This window comes from Epinephelus moara, chromosome 4 (genome assembly GCF_006386435.1).
Source record: "Epinephelus moara isolate mb chromosome 4, YSFRI_EMoa_1.0, whole genome shotgun sequence".
NCBI lineage: Eukaryota > Metazoa > Chordata > Actinopteri > Perciformes > Serranidae > Epinephelus > Epinephelus moara.
The window spans coordinates 12641107-12662052 of record NC_065509.1 but is presented as its reverse complement, the minus strand read 5'-3'; the positions used below and the strand labels follow the sequence as shown (position 1 = coordinate 12662052).

General features: G+C 39.9%; 3 protein-coding genes across 3 annotated transcripts; 1 reads left to right on the top strand and 2 right to left on the bottom strand.

The window, feature by feature from the left end:
* The first annotated feature begins 615 nt into the window (after positions 1–615).
* On the top strand, positions 616–6588 carry si:dkey-160o24.3 (N-acetyllactosaminide beta-1,3-N-acetylglucosaminyltransferase 2). The gene is made up of 2 exons (XM_050043120.1): positions 616–908; positions 1902–6588. Exon 2 carries the CDS (start codon positions 1906–1908, stop codon positions 3286–3288), a length of 1383 nt encoding a protein of 460 aa, XP_049899077.1. The 5' UTR covers positions 616–908; positions 1902–1905; the 3' UTR covers positions 3289–6588.
* Positions 6589–6835: 247 nt separating this feature from the next.
* On the bottom strand, positions 6836–10348 carry eif1ad (eukaryotic translation initiation factor 1A domain containing). The gene is made up of 5 exons (XM_050043122.1): positions 10192–10348; positions 9656–9774; positions 9440–9548; positions 8019–8127; positions 6836–7920 (listed from the first exon to the last, which is right to left on the bottom strand). The coding sequence occupies exons 2-5, from the start codon at positions 9740–9742 to the stop codon at positions 7701–7703; spliced, it is 525 nt and encodes a 174-aa protein (XP_049899079.1). The 5' UTR covers positions 9743–9774; positions 10192–10348; the 3' UTR covers positions 6836–7700.
* Positions 10349–11681: 1333 nt separating this feature from the next.
* ctsf (cathepsin F) lies at positions 11682–19941 on the bottom strand. Its single transcript, XM_050043119.1, has 14 exons — positions 19547–19941; positions 18666–18776; positions 17987–18068; positions 17167–17228; positions 16920–16992; positions 15200–15313; positions 14899–15047; positions 14685–14781; positions 14442–14522; positions 14141–14260; positions 13784–13848; positions 13547–13637; positions 13415–13473; positions 11682–12373 (listed from the first exon to the last, which is right to left on the bottom strand). The coding sequence occupies exons 1-14, from the start codon at positions 19790–19792 to the stop codon at positions 12299–12301; spliced, it is 1425 nt and encodes a 474-aa protein (XP_049899076.1). The 5' UTR covers positions 19793–19941; the 3' UTR covers positions 11682–12298.
* Between the last annotated feature and the right edge of the window lie 1005 nt (positions 19942–20946).

The following is a 20946-nucleotide window of genomic DNA, read 5'->3' as shown; positions in this document are numbered from 1 at the left end:
TTGCAGAAAATAAGAAAGCTATTACCAGGCATTGGCTTAATGCAAAATGGCCCAAAACAGAAACACTGCCTGGAAACTGTCCAATGCATTTTAGTTATGGACAAGTTAACATACATTTTGAGATTTAAAGAGAGGACATTATAAAGAAGTGTAAAAAAAAACCCCTGAACATTTACACATGAACTAGAAGACACTTGTATAAATACTGAAACAGTTCCAGATAACCAGTTATTCTTACCTTATATTATCATTTGGTTTGTGTATTTTATTGTACTATGTGTCAAAGTCGATGTGCTTGTGTTTCTGTATCTGTGAAAACTTGAGTGCAAAAAAAACAACTTACGCCTGTTTGAAGAGCCGGCCCTGCTACATGTAGACTCTGACTTGTTGTTCGCAGCTACAACAGCTCAGAGTCTGTAACAAATAATCAAAGTCATAGATCATGATCTTACAAATTGTTGTTGCCCCATGTATGTTCTTGGCTGATTCCATCTTCACTCATCACCAGTGGAGACCAACATGTCATTCCTGTTTGCTCTCTTTGTGCAGGTGGGTGTATCCCTTGCACACACACCTGACTGTGTGTGTGTGTGTGCTCTCTAAGTAAAGCTGATCTGTGGAGCTTTCTGCCTTTTCTCACATAGACCTGCATGTGCTACAGCAGCCTCCGTTGTCAGCATGCCACGTTATTTCTGACTAAACAAGTTGAAGAATCTTGGCTCACCGTCAGCGAAACTTTCTGGGTCGCACCTTTACTTCTTATTAGAAGGAGAATCTTTGTTGTTGTTTTTTTGCTTTCTGTGAAATGAGGTGATAATGGGACCATCAGGTTACTAGCATGGACCACCAGCTCTGCTTATCGAAACAGATGACTATTCAGTGAATGAGAGAGTCCTCACTTCAAACAGGTAAGCAAAGCTGCTGACTCTTCATTCATATTTCAGCACTGATGATCTCATCTCGTGACATGACGTAGTGTAAATAACCTGTAAAAACTGTAATTATGACTATTATACAAGAAGATTATGATTAGTAACATGGAGATTTTGTGGACTGCTGTCATGTCTGTATTCATCTGCTGATTTTAGTGCTTCTTTTTAACGTCTCTTTTTATCATTTCAAATTAAGACGAGCTTCCTCAGGAGCAGAAGTTGACAAAACAATCTGACCACTTTGTAGCTGACATTGAGCTGTCAATCACATCACATGATGCTTGCGAGCAGATGGGGGTGGCCCATTTGTATTGGAATTGTGGACACAGCCCCTCAGAGAAATGTAAATGTAAACATTTACAGCTCCCGTTTCAACTAGGTCATATCCATCTACTGACTAAGATCATGTGATATAATCCAAAACTTACTATCTCACTGCTTTCTGTGTCCCCCCTCTTGTCTCCATGTCTGTATTACTAAATGGGACTACCAGGCTCAGGCCCAGGGGCCCAAGGGCTCAGGGGACCCCAAAGCCAGAGCATCTGTGTGAAATTGCTGTTTCAACTTTGCATTTCTTGTCAAAGGGCTTAGTCACATGTCAATAACAGAGCCCCAAAAGTCTTAAAAATGGCAAACTCATGGAATAGCCTAAACATTCACTTTGAAGATATCACCATGATGATACATTTTAGATGAGTGTTTCTAACCCCTCCATTTATCTGTAGGACTTTAGATGTGCTCAGTACTCTGTGGGGTTAGGGTTAGGGTTAGGGCATCTGGGCCCAGGGGCGCATCTGCCATAATCCACCCATGCTTGTCTCTTTCTTTTATCTCTTGTGACTTTGTTTTACTTACTGTCCATCTACATGCTAACTCTGGGCTTTCATGGTACATTTAATGTACTTTGATACTCAGAAACCACGTTTTTTTTTTAAAATCTAAACTAACATACTATTTGTATATTTGCAGCTGGATGGCGCGGTGCTTCTGTCGCTGGCGTCGAGTGTTAATCTGCATATGCACGCCATGCATTTCCCTGGCCCTGCTGTTTGTCTACGTCACTGTCATGTTGTGTATGGCCATGAACAACACATCAGTGCCGGGGATCCCAGTCCAGGACCAGCAAGGCGCTCACTTTGTGGCCTCAGGATCTTTTAGGAATAAGAGCTTCGCCCCACTCCCTAAAACTTTCTGGAATCTGCACCAGCAGGACGCCTACTGGAACCGCCTCCAGCTGACCATCGACCGCCATTTCAACCCCATCCTGCAGGCCAACAACTCCATGCTGAGATTCAAAAATAGCACCTTTTATGAGTCCCTAGTGAACCGAGGTTTCCCTGAAGTTACCAACTTGAGCAGCATGAAGAGAAACATTGAGCAGCTACCACAGCTGTTAAAAGACTTTGCGAGCAGCATGCACAGGAGGGACTACCCAATCCTCATCCAGCCAGATGGAGTTTGTGGAGTAGGGGCGAAGGATGAAACGGAGCCCCCTCTGCTTCTACTGGCCATCAAGTCAACAGAGATGAATTTTAAGAACCGGCAGGTCATTCGACAGACGTGGGGCCAGGCAGGATGGGTAGCAGGACAGAAGATCAACAGCAGTGAAGTAGGAGGAAAACAAGGAGGATTCGTCCGCAGGGTGTTTCTGCTCGCCACAGAAAATACTGAGGAGCTAGGTGTGGACTTGAATTACCTACTGGAGATAGAGAACAAACGGTATGGAGACATCCTGAAGTGGGACTTCAAGGACACATTCTTCAACCTCACCTTGAAAGATGTGCTCTTCTGGAAATGGTTCTCACACTCGTGCAGCCGGGTTCGCTTCGTCTTTAAGGGGGACGATGACGTCTTCGTCCACACGCCGAAAATAATAACCTACCTCCAGGACCAGTTAAAGACACCACAAGCATACAAGACCATGAAAAACTTCATGGTTGGAAATGTCATAGAGGCAGCCATACCAATCCGAGTCAACACGTCCAAGTACTTTATCTCAGACAGCTTCTACAAGGGCCTCTATCCCTCGTACCCAGGTGGTGGAGGGGTGGTGTACTCGGGCCTGTTGGCCAAACGCCTGTACACCATGTCTAAAAGGGTTAACCTGTACCCCATCGACGATGTTTATGTGGGGATGTGTATGATTCGGCTTAACGCTCACCCCATCCATCACCCTGCCTTCCTCACGTTTGACTTTCCTGATAAGGAAGAGGAGGGGCGCTGTTCGTACCACACAGTCCTACTGGTCCACAAACGAAGCCCAGAGCAGTTAGTTCAACTGTGGGCTCACTTGAGAGAGACACAGGAACAGTGTAAGGATGTGCCCCTGAGAAAGGACAAGGAACCAAAACTGTGAGACCACCCCAAGTTTCTATTGAACATTTTTACTACTGTAGTCTGATCGCAAACATTTTGGTGAGCTGCTGTCAGCCATGATGAAGTGACACTGTATTAACTATATACACATATTATATTTAATTATACTAATGTCAAAACCTGCGGGTCCATCAACACGCCTACTGCCTGAACAATGTTTAATCATACTTTTTAAAACAGTGTTTTTTTTTTACAAATTTTTATATATTTACTACAAATTTAACATTTTTAAAAGATTATAACAAGTTTTTTGTACTTTATTTTATTATTTCTGGCAGCCATTGACTGTCATTTATTATATAAAAATAAACCGTAATGAGCTGATACTGTAAATCAATACTGTGACCATGTCTATTTGCACATTTTGTCAGTTCTCTATCACTGCTTTTTCCAATTTCAAATCAGTCTACAGGTATGACTGCATTCCTAAAAAATAATAACACAGCTGTGACCATGTTTGCTTTAAGTCTGCAAACTGAAATGGAAGTAAATGGGGGGATAATAATGTAAAAGAAAAACAATCAAAAACACAACATGTAACAGAAAACTGTCAGCAGTAATGTAAAGTGTGCATGATTTATTACATTAATTATACTTGTAACAGTGCATGGCAGTAGTTTAGTGAAATGGTAGCGCTAGTTTAGCATTTAGCTAAAATGCTAGGCTACTGTAACGATAGCACAAGAGGAGCAGGTACATAAAGCTTGTGAACAGACCCATTAATGTGAATTACACAACAACGTTTTGCTAAAGATTACTAACGTTAGCCAATTAGCCACCATAAGCTAACGTTAGTGATCATAACACAGTAAGGATGTAGCAGCAAAGTAGTGTTTTAATGCTTGTGTTTCACTTGTAAGAGGAACAACGTGTTATTTCTCCCCTCTGAAAGTACAGCCTTGGTTTACGGGCTGGAACACTGTACGCTTTGAGCTCTAATTATCTGTCAATGTACATACTGTAAGGAATTTGCTCAAAGCAACTATGCTAACGTAGCTATTGTTAAAATGAGTTTGGGGTTACAGTGGTCGAGCCAGTTTTTCAGAGCTGAAACTGGAAAGCCCTCGGTACGTTTACATCATCTGCCATGAATGAGCTGCTGGTGTCGGCCCCACTCCCGTTAGGCCTGCTATAAGGAACTGACTCATGAAGAATGTGTGAAATACATTTGTGTTTATTCCTGTTTTTCTGGTTCGTTCACATCCCAATAAACTTAACATATAACCAGTGGACTTATTTACATTCTGCCTTCCTCAGGCAACTGTTACAGACGAAGGATGTAGCCTACTGGTATGAAAGCAAATGTAGAAAAAAACCATTCCAAATGTGATAATGCAAGCGCCTGGAGGGAGAGCCCTGGGATGAGAGCAAATATAAAAGATGAAAGAATGCTGCGGTGACATCAAACTAAAGTCATAGACAAAAGGTGGAGTTAGTGGCTTTCTACATCTGTGATGGGAGTGTCTCCCAATGAGCGAGGGGCTGACAATTGCCCTCCTAGGAACAGACTGAGCTGTGGACGCTCACCCTGTCCTGTAAGACATTAATGTTTAAACTACAGTCAGTCCACTAACTCCATCAGACAGCTAATTGTTAATATCAACTTTTTTGGATGTTTACCCATTTTATGTTTATCTTTCCTGTTCTGAGTGTCTTTATTACAGTGTTATGGTTTAAAGGTCCACTGTGTAATATTTAGAGGGATAAAGCACTGAGGTTGCAGAACTGAAACTTCTCCCGTGTGCCAAGCATGTTGGAGAACTATGGTGGCCGATATGAAAACGTGAATGACACTGTCTAAAGCCAGTGTTTGGTTTGTCTGTTTGTGGCAGACTCTGTGGAAAAGGACTTGCTCTGTATGAAGATAGAAACAATGAAAGCACAACTCTTATTTTCAGATGATTACACACTAATGAAAACATCGCTGTGATTATTATATACCATTTCTGCATATAAATGCCCCTAAACCTACACACTGGACCTTTAAAAGACACATTATTAAAATACAACCAAAAGCAAAATAGTTATACTGAAAGTATAATAAGGATGTACATAAAGATAATAAGGATGTAACACATTGAAAAAGCAAAACATCCACTGGGTATGGGGAAGACAAACTGTGCATTCCAATACTTGTAATACCATACTACATAATATGCCAGAAAAAGATATTGTATGTCAAATGCAGTATGCCAAAAATACCAGGATGTTCTACTACATCCTGTCTGACTTTGCAACATGCAAGGCAGCATGGTTTTCTGGCTATTCTGACCCACAATCAGAATAGCGTACAATACGTCACATCGATGGAGCTGCAAACAGATGACACCTCATTGACAGCTGTAAGAAGCCGCAATGATGGATGACAGCGTATTCAAGTGACAGATAACCAGTTGAATAGTAATAATAGGAATATTAATTAAGTGAACAAAATAATCATAATGTTACAACAAATGGATATAACTATAAAAATAACAATGACAGAGAACTGCAGATGTAATTTCACTGTCGCAAATATTTTAGAATCTTCAATCTGTGTAGTTAAACTTTAAAGTTAAACCACACACATTGCAAAATAACAACAGCAGAGCTCTCTGGGTTGATTTTGTCCTTGGCGAACCCGGTAAGTGGCGTTTAATTTATCTCCAAGGTAACAGATATAAAAGCAAGAGGGTCAAAGTTCAGGGTGCTGTTATGAGAAAGTTTATGCTCTGATTGCGTGTGCATACTTTTTAAGGGCAGCAACAGTATGTGATTCTGAACACACCCAAAATCTCTCTAAACTGTGCCAAAGCTGCCAAATTTATTAATATGTACTCACAAGACAATGTTCTTTTTAGTAAGGATGCAAATACATTATTTACTAATGATTATGATAAAACCAATGTAGTATGTTTTTGTGTTTAATAACCATTATGTATGCACAATGACCAATTTCATTTCATTATTACAAATGTATTAACACAGGAATGAGCTATATATGGCTGCCATGTCCTGGGGGGTGGGGGTGGGGACACCGTATTGCCCTATAAGTAAACAGCCCAACACCGTTGGCTGATCTGGTCAAGAATAAATAGCTTTCAAACGTGTCAAAATATTCACACTTTAAGAATTAGGTTGCATCCATGCTTGTTAGTCTGTTGCACAACATAATGTTTGAACAGAACTGGTCTGTGAGTATTTCACATTGCAGTTAGTTCACAGCATTATGGGCTTCCACGCAAATAGCTGAGCGTACGCAGTTAGCACCACTTTGTTTATGCAGCATGTTGTCTCATTAAGTTTCCGCTAACACCTGGGGGGCAAAATGTGTCAAGTCGAAAGTTCCTGTTGAACTGGTTCCAGTTGTGGAACAAATGACTCATTGACACTTCACGTCAAATATTGTAAGCTCAGCTTTTGGGAATTTATACGTTGCACTTATGGAAAATACTTTTATACACACACTTGTTTTACTTCTGCACAACTGCATCTAAAATAGATGGGTCTTTGAACGTGAAATGAAAAGACGGACATTCTTTACAATTGGAAGACACAGCTCAAGAATGAATCTATTTCCAAAATGTTCATCATTACACAAACCAAAATCAGCAACTGCGTAAGGAATGTCAGCAAAGATGAGTCACAAAGCAGTCACAACAACAAACTATTGAATACAGCGTGATACAAAGTCAGCTGAAACCAGAGCATGTTGATCTTTCAGCGTCTGTGACAAAGTATATCACCAAGCAGCTGCATTTAGAAAATCGAATCTTTACAATGAGCATGACATTTAGCTTTGTAAAGGAGCATTAACTGACCGGCTAGTTAAAACAATATTCTTCAAAGGGCTGGTGAAACTGGAAAGGTGTTTCAATTCCTACCACACCCTGGACTTCTTCAACAGTCTGAACTAATAATTAAAATCAAACATGACAAACGTGTTCTGATGATAGTGCCAAGGTTCTGAGTCACACACTTTTTGTGAGTTTGTTATAGATTTATTTTGTCCTGTAGAGGAGGACGAATGGATATAACAATTAACCTTAACCTGTAAATGTACAGTAAGCGTGGGAGTACTGTGTATCCTGTAATGTTCTGCACTTGAGATCAGAGTATAAACATGCGTGAGTCTGAGACACTGAGAGCAGAGTAGAAACTGATCCGTCAGAATTTCAAACATGATTCTCATTACCTTTGACTTAAAGTTTGACGTCACTGATTTCTGATTTTTTTTTTTTTTCAATTCACTTTCACAAGCAAGACTTATTTTGTTCCACTGAGTTAAAGTCCAGTCATTTAATGACTACATCAGGCAGTCCAGAGGCAGTGACAGCTGCAGCACAGCAGAGCACACTGTCTCATGATGTTCACAACTCTCCCTCTCGATTGTCCGTGTCCACAGTGCTGCCACTATGAGCCATTTTCTGTCCGTTCCTCTTGGTCATCATCTTCTTCCTCACTGTCCTCCTCCTCGCTCTCACTGTACTCGTAGTTACAGCGGTTAGTGTTTACAAAGAGGTCGCTCTCATCATCTTCAGAGTCACTATATTCCTCGTCTTTCTCTTCTTCCTTTTCCTGCTGTTTGTTCGTTGCTTCCTGTTCTGACGACTCCTCTGTAAAACCCTCTGGCCTGCAGGAAGTCAAGGAAAAAAACAATAAACTCAGTTACATATGACAAAATGATGCTGGTTGCGTGATGTGTGTCCACATGTGTGTGAGTGTGCTCACCAGAGCTTCTGTTTTTGCAGGTACTGAATATGATCTTTGTAGAGAATGAAGCTGATCTCTGCCTTCACCTTCTCTCCTTCCTCAATGGGATCCACAATCACATAGTCACCTTTGGGATCAGAGAGCAGGCATTTATGAAATGTAAACACACAAAAAAAAAAATCATTATAAAGTCCCACATGTATAGATATTGTGGTAGCATATGTAAGCCCTAGGCATTTTGGAAAAATAAATAGCTGGAAAAGATGTCAGTAGGCCAATTAAAAAGATATTTTTGGAGTTGATTTTAGAGCCTATAGTAAAGGAAAGATCCCATTCTCCAGCTGCACAATTACTAGAGAGAATATTTCAACATTTAACATCTTCAAGAAATCAAGTATGCAAAACTAGATAGTCTGATATTTACCAAGTTTATGATTAATAAAACCAAATACTGCACATTCATAAGACATTTCCCTGTGAAATACTGCCATCTGTCTCCCTATTCTCAGTCCTGCGCTATATTTAAAAGGTATCCTGTGGATGTTTAGTAGCTCTATAGAGCTATGAGTGGGTCTGTGTTTTGTTTGGACGCGCAGAGGACGCGTATGCATGTACACAATACACACTATTCCAGTGATCTACGAGTGGCAATAATGCACCAACACAGGGCAGCAGTGCACCATCAAAGGCAGAGAAGGAGACCACGAGAAAGGAAACAATGCAGGGTTCAAAATGTTAAAAAAAAAAAAAAAAATCTGCTTTGCAGGTGTTTTATGAGAAAGGAAAAGCACTCAATAGGTTTGTTTGACCTCAAGGTCTTGTTCCAGTGAGCACTAGCTGCAGCAATAGAGCTGGTTGATTGATACTTGACTTGCAGCACTATATCATGAAACCATATACCGTGCTATGAAAACTGATACCACAGCATTTGCTTAACAAATGCAATTGCACACAAAATCTCACCTGAGTGTGCACGTCTCCTTTCCTCCTCCGCTGCCAGTCAGGCTTTTTACACATATTAAATATAAAAATATTGTTTCAAGTTTCAATTATTATAAAGCTTCTGTTTTTATCCCTCAAAGGGTCACTGCAATTAACGATGACAATAACTGTGTAATACCGTATACCGTGGTATTTTCTGAGATGGTTTATTCTGAATGAATCGCAAGTGATGCGAAAACATGTCAAGTTTGTAAAAAAAACACACTTTATTTTTAGGTACAGTAAATTTCTGGCACAGAGCTTTTATTTTGAAGTGCTGTGTCCTGCTGGTGAGTGAGAGACAGCAAACTAGCTGGATGACATGGCCAAACGATGAATATATTAAACTGTGTGGACCATGAACGAATGACTAAGGAAAAATCTGGACCCCGTGGCTGCACTAGTTGGGAACTACTGATCTATAGTGCTTAGTGTCACCATCCTATTCCATCCCTTACCTCTCTTGATCCAGATGTTTTTGCGGAACTTGGTGGGCATGCTCACAAGGAAAGTCTCGCCCTGGGCCGTCACAGTTTCATGGAGGTTGTTGCCACGGCTACCAGTGATCTGCAAGTGCACAGGCAGAGGATGGAGGTGAGAGTCAGGTAAATGTCTTGCTGCTATGTCGGTTGTTTACAAAACGTTAAATACAATGCAGTCCACACACAACTCACCTTCACAATCTGCTGGTTCTCTGTGGGAGTGACAAAGTCTCCAAGAACCTCCTTGACAACATGTTTGCGTTTGGTGGCCTGTGACATTATAAAGAGTGAGCTTCAGCTTCCTTCGCCAGCTGAGGAAACAGGAGACAGTGGTCAACGTGCAGGTAAACAGCAATGCACTCACCTGTGCTCAAATAACGCTATATTGAGGGAACAATGAAAACGTTTACATTGATAAACTACAAGATAAAAATAAGAACTAACAGGTTAACGTAAAACTACCCAGAGTCACACATATTAGTTATGAGCTAGCTTAGCAACTTTAATACAACTTTGGCTACTACACGGTTTATATAATGTTTGGACAAATGATAAAATTTCACATTCCCTTAACTTATTATGCTAGCTAGTTAGCTCGAAACATCAGCAAATAGCTGCTTTCTCACAATTATTATCACATTAACACTGCCAGTGCTTTAGCTAAGCTAACGTTAGCTATCTCAAAACATTATCCCCAGGTGAACCACGTTAGCAGGTCACATAACTACCTTGAAAAAAAGAAAAGAGCAACGTCAATGGTGTCTCTACGAAACAGAGTGTGTCTCTATGTAGCTTGACAGCAGCTAAATTTCACTTTCGAATAAACAGACACGTTGGAATATTTCAGAAAAGCCGGACCACATGCGTGCCTGTTTTCCAATAACTCCAATGTTACACTTCCGGTGTCACGTAGTCTATACTTTTCAAAATAAGGGTTTCTATCTGTGTTTCTTTTACCTGTAGGCCATGTCATTACTGCTTAGAAGAATTACACGTAACATTTCAGATTTACACTTGGGCTTTAACCTTGTCACTTTAGCATCGTTTCCTATTAGCTGTCTGGCTATATTAGTATCTCACAAGATTTTGTTTCTTAAACCGTATTGCTCCACACAGTCTACTTCTTCCCCTGCGGTACCTTTGCATTGTGGGACATAGAGTTTTGTTTTCTCTCAATTTGGGCAACATTCAAGATCACTAGAATCCAATGTTGTCGAAGTGTTCTCACACACAACTCGAGGTAAACTAGTCTTAATCAGTGTTAACTTTAAATTTTCACCTATTTTTGCTTAAGGCCAATGAATTGTTAAATACTTTTAAGCAAAATAACCCATTCCCCATTGTTGCAGAGAATGTTTATAAAGTAAAATATTGTCCCCACTTACATTTTCTGAATTTCTATCTGTGTTATTTGTTTAGTTTCCATTTGTATTAGGTATTTTTTTTTGTTTTGCAAGTGGTTTGTGTTGAATTGTTCACTTTATATCTGTTGTTTTGTGTCAGCATGATAGCACAAGAATCATTTTTTCCTTTTTATGTGTCTCAATAATCACATAATGTAGGGCCAGACATGATAATTATTAATTAATTTATTCATACATTTGATATAGGTCAATATAACTTCAGTAATTTGATGCACCATTGTTTATTTCTGAATAAGGTCGATATAAAGACCATAAACTGTATTAATATAGATTGTATAACAGTGGCGCTCGCAAGACAAGATGATTACTGCATCTTATGAGACTAGACCAGCTAAGGCATCCATTGGTACTAACTGTGTTAGCATAGCTTGTCAGGAAGGGGCTTAGTTACGCTATAAACTTCGGCTAAATTTTCGAAAGGGTCCCTTGAACTCTGACCTCAGACATTTGACATCTAAATGAAAATGGGTTCTGTAGGTACCCGCATTAAAACAGGATTGTTTTAAGCTCAAATGATTACTGTATGAATATCAGTTTATGCACAAAACTAGTAATATTAACCATAAAAGAAGAAATCATAGTATCCATATTGACTAGGTTTTCAACTAGCCTGTATGCTTTAACAGCATAATCAAATTCCTGAAATTTAGTTATGACTTTTGGTTTTGGTGTGCTACCCCTGTCAAAAATCCTGGGGACACCACTGCAGTAAAATCTATTTTAAAAATTATGTTACATTTGTTTGTACTTTCAATTGATGCCAGTGCATATAAAATAACACCACACACAAAGAATAGGATTCCACACTTTTTTATTCAACCTTCATTCATTTCTTTCTGTCTTACAGCAGTTTTTACAATTACATAGCAGTTATGTAGTAATGTGCAGATCAGTATCAGGGAAAACCCTACACAGCATTAGCATCAACACTCGTGACAAAACATCCAGGAAAACTCACAAGACAGAAGTCTAACTACGACTAGTGCACTCTCTTTATCAAACCAGGGCTCAGTTACTGTGAGGAAAGATGAGTTAAAACCACCACTGTCTAAAACACAGCAATCATATGACCTGACGGACTAACGGAATGAAATGCAGACATAAAATGTACTTAAAAAATTCTATAAAATTCCTCAGCAAAGCTAGCTTTATTAGAGCTGGTATATTATTAGTAAACTGACACATGGTGTGAGGTATGAAGGTGGAACACTAGTCTGGTTTAATGGAAAAGTAACATTATTCGGGCTTTATGTGTGTCTGATTGTGATCCTCGTGCATTCTGGATCAAATGTGTGTGTGTGTGTGTGTGTGCGTGTGTGTGTGTGTAGTGTAAAGGGGGGCCAGCTGGCAACTGTAGTACATGTAGTATGATGGTATGTGTGTGTACGTGTGAATATGGGGTATTAGTGCTTTAGTTGACTACAGCAGATGAGCACATCTTGTTGATCCCACAAGCATTGGACCCCCTGTACAGGTAGTAGTAACCCTGTATGAGAGAGAGAGAGAGAGAGGAATTAAACATACGTACTCAAAATGTTGTATGGGCAGCAACAAAGTACAAAAGAAACTTAATTATTTCTATTTATTGTTATTCTGTGTCATCAAACCTTCCATTTTAATGCAACACAATACAAAACAGTAGTTAGTTATGTACAGTGTGGTGCAACACAACCGGATAACACCAAACTGTGGCCCTGTTAAAGGGATAGTTCGGCCGGGTTGTATGATGGTTTTACGTAATTTTCTTGAGAGAAATGTTCACTGCAACCTCAGAGTTGTCTCGGTGTTGCAGGAGCGTTAATGTATATTCATTGCAACTAGCCACAGCTGTTTGAACAGCATGGAAAAACACAAACACGCACTATCTTTGAAATCTTTAGAAAAGAAAAGTTTTGTTTCAGTCGGATCACGCAACAGCACTTTCTGACCAAAACAGCTGATCTGTGGCGTAATACAGTGTGTGACACAGTTGCACTTATGTGTAGGAATACAGAGGTTCTACATTTGCAAAAATGTTGTGCCAAAGGAAAGGGCTGTCTGATGGCAAGGTAAAATGTGTCAAAATACTCCTAATATAGTGTCCACTTAGACTGATATTGACTCTTTTAGGTAGGCCTTTTTTAGGTGGCTATAATACGTTCTGCTGCAAACCCTCGGCTTGTCGCCTGCCATCTATTATAGGTAATACACTGACTATAAATAAGTACCTCATACAACCCCACGTTAAAAACCAGAACTATCCCTTTAAGGTTTTGCAGTGTCAAATTCTACTGAGCACACTGACACATTTCCTTTAAGCCATGACATGACATGACACTGGTGACTGGATTTCCCTTTGTCTTTTCAAATCAAGAAATTCTGGTGAGATCTTTCATTTTAAAATCAGAATGCAGCTTCTAGTTGCTCTATTTTCAACAATTGTATATATAAATATAAATAGAATGTAAATATTATTTTAAAAACCCTTTTTAATGCATTCATTCTCTAATCCACAAACAAATACTGTTAGTAGCTGAGGTTGCCTTACCTGCTCTCCATAATCCTCTCCCCAGCTGTTTTTGATGGCCCAGAATGGGACACCTTTACCTGCAAGCACCGAAACATTAATATAAAGTGATAAAAAAAAACAACAGGATAACAACAGAATATAAACACTTACGTTCTCCATATCCGACCATCAGCACAGCGTGGTCGATCATCCAGGGGTTGCAGAAGATCTTCAGAGGGTGAGACACACCCTTCCTATAGAACTACAGAAATTTAAGAGAAAAATGATGAATATAAGATGCATGTTGACACAATGCTGTTATCTGTTTATGTATTTATTTACATGGAGGTGATAACAGTGTGTCGAATCTCAGTCATGCAACCATTGCTGTGGTGGGTAAGTGTTTACCTGCATGGCAAAGGCATTCAGTGCGACAGAGATTGGTCCATTCTCAGCCAGCCAGGCTGCAATTTCTGAGGAGGAAAAAGTACTTAAGTCCATTTCACAGCACTTTGTTTCAAAGTGACACACAGCTGATTTTCTAGTTACAATTAATACACCTGCTAAATCAACACCCATTAATTCCTACTACATGAAATGAGGAAGCATTGGTGTTGTGTCATTACCATTTGTTCATTTAATCTACTTAGTGTCACTTTAAGCTAAAAAAGGCTTCTTGGTGTGTTTTAGTCATAATTTCTGTTGACATGTTTATCAGTGCTTGGTCTTCCCTTCCTCCCCTTTCTATTGGCTCAGCCCACTCACCCTTCTCATCTTTGGACAGTTCCACAGAGCTGTTGATGTAGGCGGCCACCTTCCTGGTGGTGAAGTCGCATTTGTTCTTTTTCCCGGTGTAGGAGTAATCAGTTTCTGTCTCAAGACCACCTTAACAGCAAATGAACGATAGAGATTAAAAAGTTAAAGCTTGCACTCAGCACATGCATGATTTGCAGGCTGCTAAGAGTCTTTAAACAGTTGTAATTTCCTATGAAAAATAATAGAGATTAGATTGGGATCAAACAAATGTCTGCACACATCACTTGTCCTCCACCCATGTCTCTCTTACCCAGTTTCTCAATAGCTTCATAAGCGTTTGACGGCAGCCCTCCTCTGCAGGCCTGGTCCAGCCCATCACAGTCAACCAGCTCTGTCAGGGACAAATCAATGAACCAATCAAATTATGGCTTTTATCTCTAATACAAACAAGTTTTTTTGTTCTGCAGGAGAAAGTTATTGAATTATTGCACCATCTGTGTTTATTTAGGCGTGTGCACACATGTATGTGTGTGTGTATGTGTTTGTGTGTTACCTTGTTCAGAGAGGGACAGCAGCGACCCATTTTTCAGGAACCACTGGCCTTCAATGTTGCCTGTCACAGAAAATGCCCAGCAGGATCCACACATACCCTGCAAGACACACACACACACACCAATCAGCATGAAGTAGGCATACAGTATAATTTATTCATCAGTATCGTGTTATTTATGGTGACTGCCCTTTAATTCAAACATGTGTTTTGGTACCTGGTCCTTAACGGAACTGACAGCTCCATGATCCCGCCAATCCCAGCTGGCAGGGGCGGGGCCTTTGGCAGGAGCTGCTGGTTTCATTGGTTGATGAAGAGTCCATTGGCTCAGCAGAGGGTTCAGGTACGTGGAGCGAAACTCTTCCTCTGGAGAAAAACAGAAGGAGCAGTCAAACTTTTGTGTTTCTTAAGTGGATGTTTTGCAAAAAAGCTGAGGCAACACATGAAAAGCAGAAGGTGCATTTCCTTTGTGGAAGCTGTATGGAAAGAAAAGCAAACACACACACGCAGACACGCACCAGTTAGGTCGCTGAACTTGGTGACTCCATACTCAGCTGACCCTTGATCCAAAGACTGGAGCTTCTCCGCTATCTTCAGGTTCTCGTGGAAGATGCGCAGACGATGATCTGCCTCTGCAGGATCAAAGGTCAAATAAGACACATATTAATAAATGATTTGGAATTTCACAGTGAAAGACTGTTTTACTACCATGCACAATCAGTTTTTATATTTTACGTGAAAACACAATGAGTGAGCAGGCAAATGTTTGGCATGTGCTGATCTAGGCTGTTTTGACAGAACACACGAATGCAAAGCAACACGTACCCTTTCATTTCCTGTGACAGTCTCTCTTGTAGTGATTTTTGAATGTGTTGGATTTTCTAGCTAGAAACCCTACCTGCATTCTGAATTGCATACTTTATTGTTTTTTTTGTTTTTTTTTTACCTTTTAGTGCGTACTGCAGCTGCCCTTACAAAGTATGTACTGTTGCATGAGTGTGCAGACATACTTTGCCTTAATATTGTGCCTTGAATTTTGACCCTCCTGCTCATACATCTGTTGCAGTCTGAAGCATGAAACTTGAGGTAAAAAGAGAAAGTATGAAATTTGGAACGCAGTAAATCTAAACGTTATTACTTAACGTTACCTTGGCAATAGAACAAAATGCCGTTTGCCAAGCTCGCCAGTGATGGAGATCAACTCGGAGAGCTCTGCTGTTTTTACTGTTTACTATTATTTTTGCGACTTCTGACAACTGTCAATGTCCGCGGCTCAGTCGATGTGACGCATTTTCGGCTGCGCAGAGGACTGTGGGTCAGCATAGCTAGGAAAGCATTCTGGCTCGCAGACTGCAAAATGTGACCAGTTGCATGAGGACATCCTGGTACTGGGACATACTCTATCTGTTTCTGGCATACCAAATAGTGTGATGGGTACTGAAACGCACCACCAGTATCACTCCAGCCTTCCAGCTCTATTCTCAAACAACCAGTCAGTCCTTATCATATGCTTTATTGATTATTTGTTATCTGCCATTTACTGACCGAGACATAAACAACTCCTCTGTCAACACCTGTTCCTTTTTTTATTCTATAAAATTACATGAACTTTCTAAATTGTTAAACAGTCATGGTTGTGTTGCATTTAATGTCTTGCGGGGTTCTTTGCTATTCTAAACTTCTTTACTCAATTTCTTAAATGTAACAATGTTTAATCACTGTTGATGAGATGCTCGTCACCTATCAGTATACATTATATGTGTTAATGCACTTTAACTAGTAGGTTGTTTAATGTTGCTGCAAATCTCCACATAGGTGCAAGTGTTTTATCTACTGTGTGGTGCTCTTACCCGTTGGATGTTATTTTACCCATTTGCTTTATATTTTTATGATTATTTTATGGGTATGGATAGCATGTATCTGTTTTGACTTTGTGCGTGGTTTTACTATTTTTGTCTTTGTTAAAGTCAGCTAACTAAGACACATTCTAATCAGTCATGTTGATATGGCAATAAAGTATTGAATCACGAATCTTGAATATACTCCATGGCTTTGAATGGACGAGGGATGTTTAGCCTTATATTTAGGTTTACATACAGAGTTTTTATCGTTGTTACAAGTAGTCAGTGAGTTCATAAAGGGTTCAGGATGTATAGATGAGGAGTTGACACACTATGTACCTTGCAATGTCTGGTACGTTTGACGTGTATTGTACATGCTTTGGTGTCAGGCACTCACCCTCCTGGCTGCTGTAGGCCTTGTTGTATTTCACCATGAACTCTTTAAACTGTCCCAACAGCTCCACAGACTCCTGCCAGATAGAGAGCACACACACACACAGAATCAACAACACAGACCTTATCCTCAATCTCAGGTTCAAGCTGATGATAAGAGTTTACACAACCAATGGAGTATACAAGAGGCAGATAACAACATCAGCGTTGTTGTCAGGCTGTTATTGGTCTGAATATGATATCATTTTTACCTCCAGAGGCTGGCTGGTCGATGCATCAAAGACCTTGTTGGTCTCTTCTTGTTGAGGTTCAACTGATAAGAGAGACATCCAGGGATACATGTTAAGTGTCAGTGTGCAGAACACCTATATTCATGTTTCACGTCAAAAATACATTGATTCTATTGTTTGTTTTTTAATAGTAAGTAAAATAAAGGGAAACACATGGAAACTCTTAAATAATTTTTGACATGATTTTTATTGCTTGTGCTTGTAAGTTATTTATTGGTGCACTCGTCGCTATTTAATCTTTTACCTTGTTTATCTTTTTGGTATAAAGCATCAATTATCAACCAGGTAAGTAAACATTAGTGTTACATAATAATCAAACTGTTGGCTGTTGGCGGCATGCAAAGTTTAAGGCCAGAACAGGACAAGATATGGTCAAAATGAAGGGAATGCTCTGTGATGATGTCCACGGGTTAACTTGGCAAGATCAGTGCCAATCAGTACACATAAATAATTTCGTTTTCTGGGAATCCTTATTTATAATGGTGGCTTAAAACGGCACTTTAAAGATTATTTTCTGTATATATTGTTTAAACCAGATACTGCTGCTATTACAGGGGAAGCAGAGCATGATGGGATAACACTGAAACCACACAGGTCAACAGTGATTACCTTGATCTCTTGGGGTAAGACTAAATGCAAGACACTGGTGCAGAGGAGACACAGTCACACACAGTGAACCATAGCTGTGTTTATCAGCTTGACTCTGACCACAGGACAGCTGTAACTCAAAAACCACAAATCTCAGATGTTTAATCATGAACGATTTTGGCTGCTGACTGACCTTTAGGCTGGCACTTCTGTTTGAGCAAAGTCGAAGTGCCCTGCCAGGGGATGTCCCACACTTCGAACACACACACCTCCGTCTGACATAAACAGAAAAATACACAGGAGAAAGATATTCCACATTATGAACAGTAAATAAATGTGACTATATTGCCACATACAGTATATATTTTAGTGTTTTTAGTTATGTGTCTTGTATATCTATATTTTTAGACCATCTGTTTTTCCCCCTTGGCTAAGACAGAGGATCTTTTTTACATTAGGAATGGCTCTTCAGTGTTTGAGAATAGAGGAACAAAGAAACAAACAAAAAAATAAGTTAATGTGTCAGTGTTATGTAAACATGCATTTGGTCATGAGGCGCTGGCGTGCTTGGAGTTACTTCAAGTCAAACAGTCACAAGATTAGATGACTGGTGACATCTCTGCTGAACAAACACAATTACACTGCTGCAATAATAAATTGCTGCAAGTACATGCACATTCCCATTATTGGCATGTGCATGTGTGGAATTTTAATGTTCAGTTTTGAGAGCTGCACAGCAAATTTCATTGTGCATTGTGTGTTCTATTCTATTACATAATGTATGTCTTTGAGAAATGTGTTATTTTAAAACCATGACAGTGACCTTCTTTCTCTGGCATTCACTCTCTCTCTCACACACACACACACCCTACCTTGAGTTTCTGTGTCTCGGGATAGAAGTCACATGTCCTGAGCATGGCAGATTTCTTACACTGAGTGTTGCTCAGTTCCACTGTTATGGTGTAGCGGATACCCTTTACCAGCTGGAAAACAAACATATACACACATGCAATCATTACTTTTAACTGACATACAAGAATTATTGCCCTTAACAAAGCATTTGAACAGACATAACTGCAACTGTGTTAAAAGTCTGATTCAATACATGTGTGTTTGACTGACAGTTAGGCAGACTAAGCTTCTGGCGAATGTACATTGACTGTGATGTAGTATCTGGATGCTTCTTTTGCTGCATGGAGACTGGTGGCAGCCATGCTGCACAGATGGATGCGCTGACAAATGACTCTAGTGAGGTACTTTGATCGTAGTGTCAAGATACGTTAAACTCAACGATATGACTTCCGGACAGTATGAAAACATTACCATACTAAGAGGCCGCCTGTACCCTTTATTCCGGGGTTTTCAGTAGGTGGCAAAGTTAAAATAAATTACAAATTTATCAACAGGCCTGTGAACAGTTAAAGTACTGTACTTTATCATTTTATAGTAATGCATAAGTAAAATGTATTCCGCTGTGAACAGTTGATGCCCTTATTTTGAAGGTCAGTCACCTTATTTCCGGCCTTTGTTTAGCTAACTATTGCTAGCATGGCGCAGATTTAAATGGCTCATGGCTGCACTGTTGTTTACAAAGAATTAAGCACATATATCTGTTACTGTAGTGTCACTAAACATTATACAGCCGACATTCTCCGTCCATACTTGCATGTGATGACTAAATATGACGCTAAAATATTGTGACTAGATAAAACGTTAACAGAATGTTAAATTACACCGTCTTCGTTAACATTACCTGTTTGGTGGCAGAGATGAGCCGGCTGACTTTGCGGAGGTGCATGGCGTTGGAGCCGCGGTTGTAGCGCTCCTCGGCGAAATCCAGAGCCTTCATCAGGCCGGGGTCAGACTCCCTCAGCCGGATAGGAGAGCCCGGAGGCCCGAAGAGAGGCCGGTCGATGTCCTCACCGAGCCCGAGTACCGAGCCCAGCACGGCGGCCAAGGCCAGCAACGGGATTACCGGAGAGCGGAATCCGACCACCATGTTGTCTCCGGTGTGTCGTCAAAGAGAAAAGAGACCGGTGTCCAGTCTGTGCTCGGTTAAAAACAGGGATGTTTGTTTTCCTACAAGAAAATCGATATGAAGTTATCCGCTGTGCTTACACAAGAGAGGTAGCAGTGCAGTGTTGTTGCCAAACACAACTGGGATGAGGTGGTGGGAGGAGACATGGGTATTATGGAAGGAGTGCGTTCAAGAACGTACAGTGAACGCAACACACACTCATAGTTTAACAGTGTCGTCTCTTATAAACCTGTAATAAACAGCTAAGATAACGTGAACGTCACTCTGTTGAATGAAAAGACAAATCACATGTTCATCATTTATGTTGGTGACTGCAAGATATTGTGATAACTTTTCTATTTTCCTTTAAAAAGCAACATTAGTCTTCTACTATGGCACTTCTTACCTTTGCAGGGTAGGACATAGCCAGTGTTGGGAAGGTTACTTTTGAAATGTAATGGCTTACAAGTTATAAGTTACCACGGTAAAAATACAATACGTAACGTAACTATTTTTTTATTGATTTAATTAAAGTATGCAACATATTGCATTTGATTACTTTTCGATTACTTTTCTAATACATGTTTAGCTGAAAAATGTGCAAAAATAGGTTATGTCAAAAGAAGGCATTCCTGCATGTCGAAAAACAGCAGAATGAATGTCTTATTCAAAAATGATATATTAATATGTAACCCATTTGTAATCATCAACATTTTCATAACTAACTGTAATTTAATTCGGGGTTTTTTCTCAGTGGCTGTAACTGATTACACTTATTCTCACTCCCCGACACTGGACATGTCAAATAAATCTGGTAACCCTTTCAAAAGAATATTGGGTGATGCCACACACAGTAATCAAGTTCCTACTTCTGGACATGTACACATCCTTTTGCAACATTCTGAACCACTGCTGTTTCATACAGACCTCAGCAAACATTTGGAAGCAAGAAAGAAAGAAGTTATCAAGCGTTGATTCAAGTGCTATTGTTAAAATGTTCAGCAAGAGAGTTAGTTCTCATGGACTCTGCAAAGTGCCACTCTAGTATTGGGCCAGACGCATCTTATCAGTTCAATTCCCCATTATCAAATACCAATGAACTTTGTAATTTAGATTCTCGCTGGATAAGTATGAAT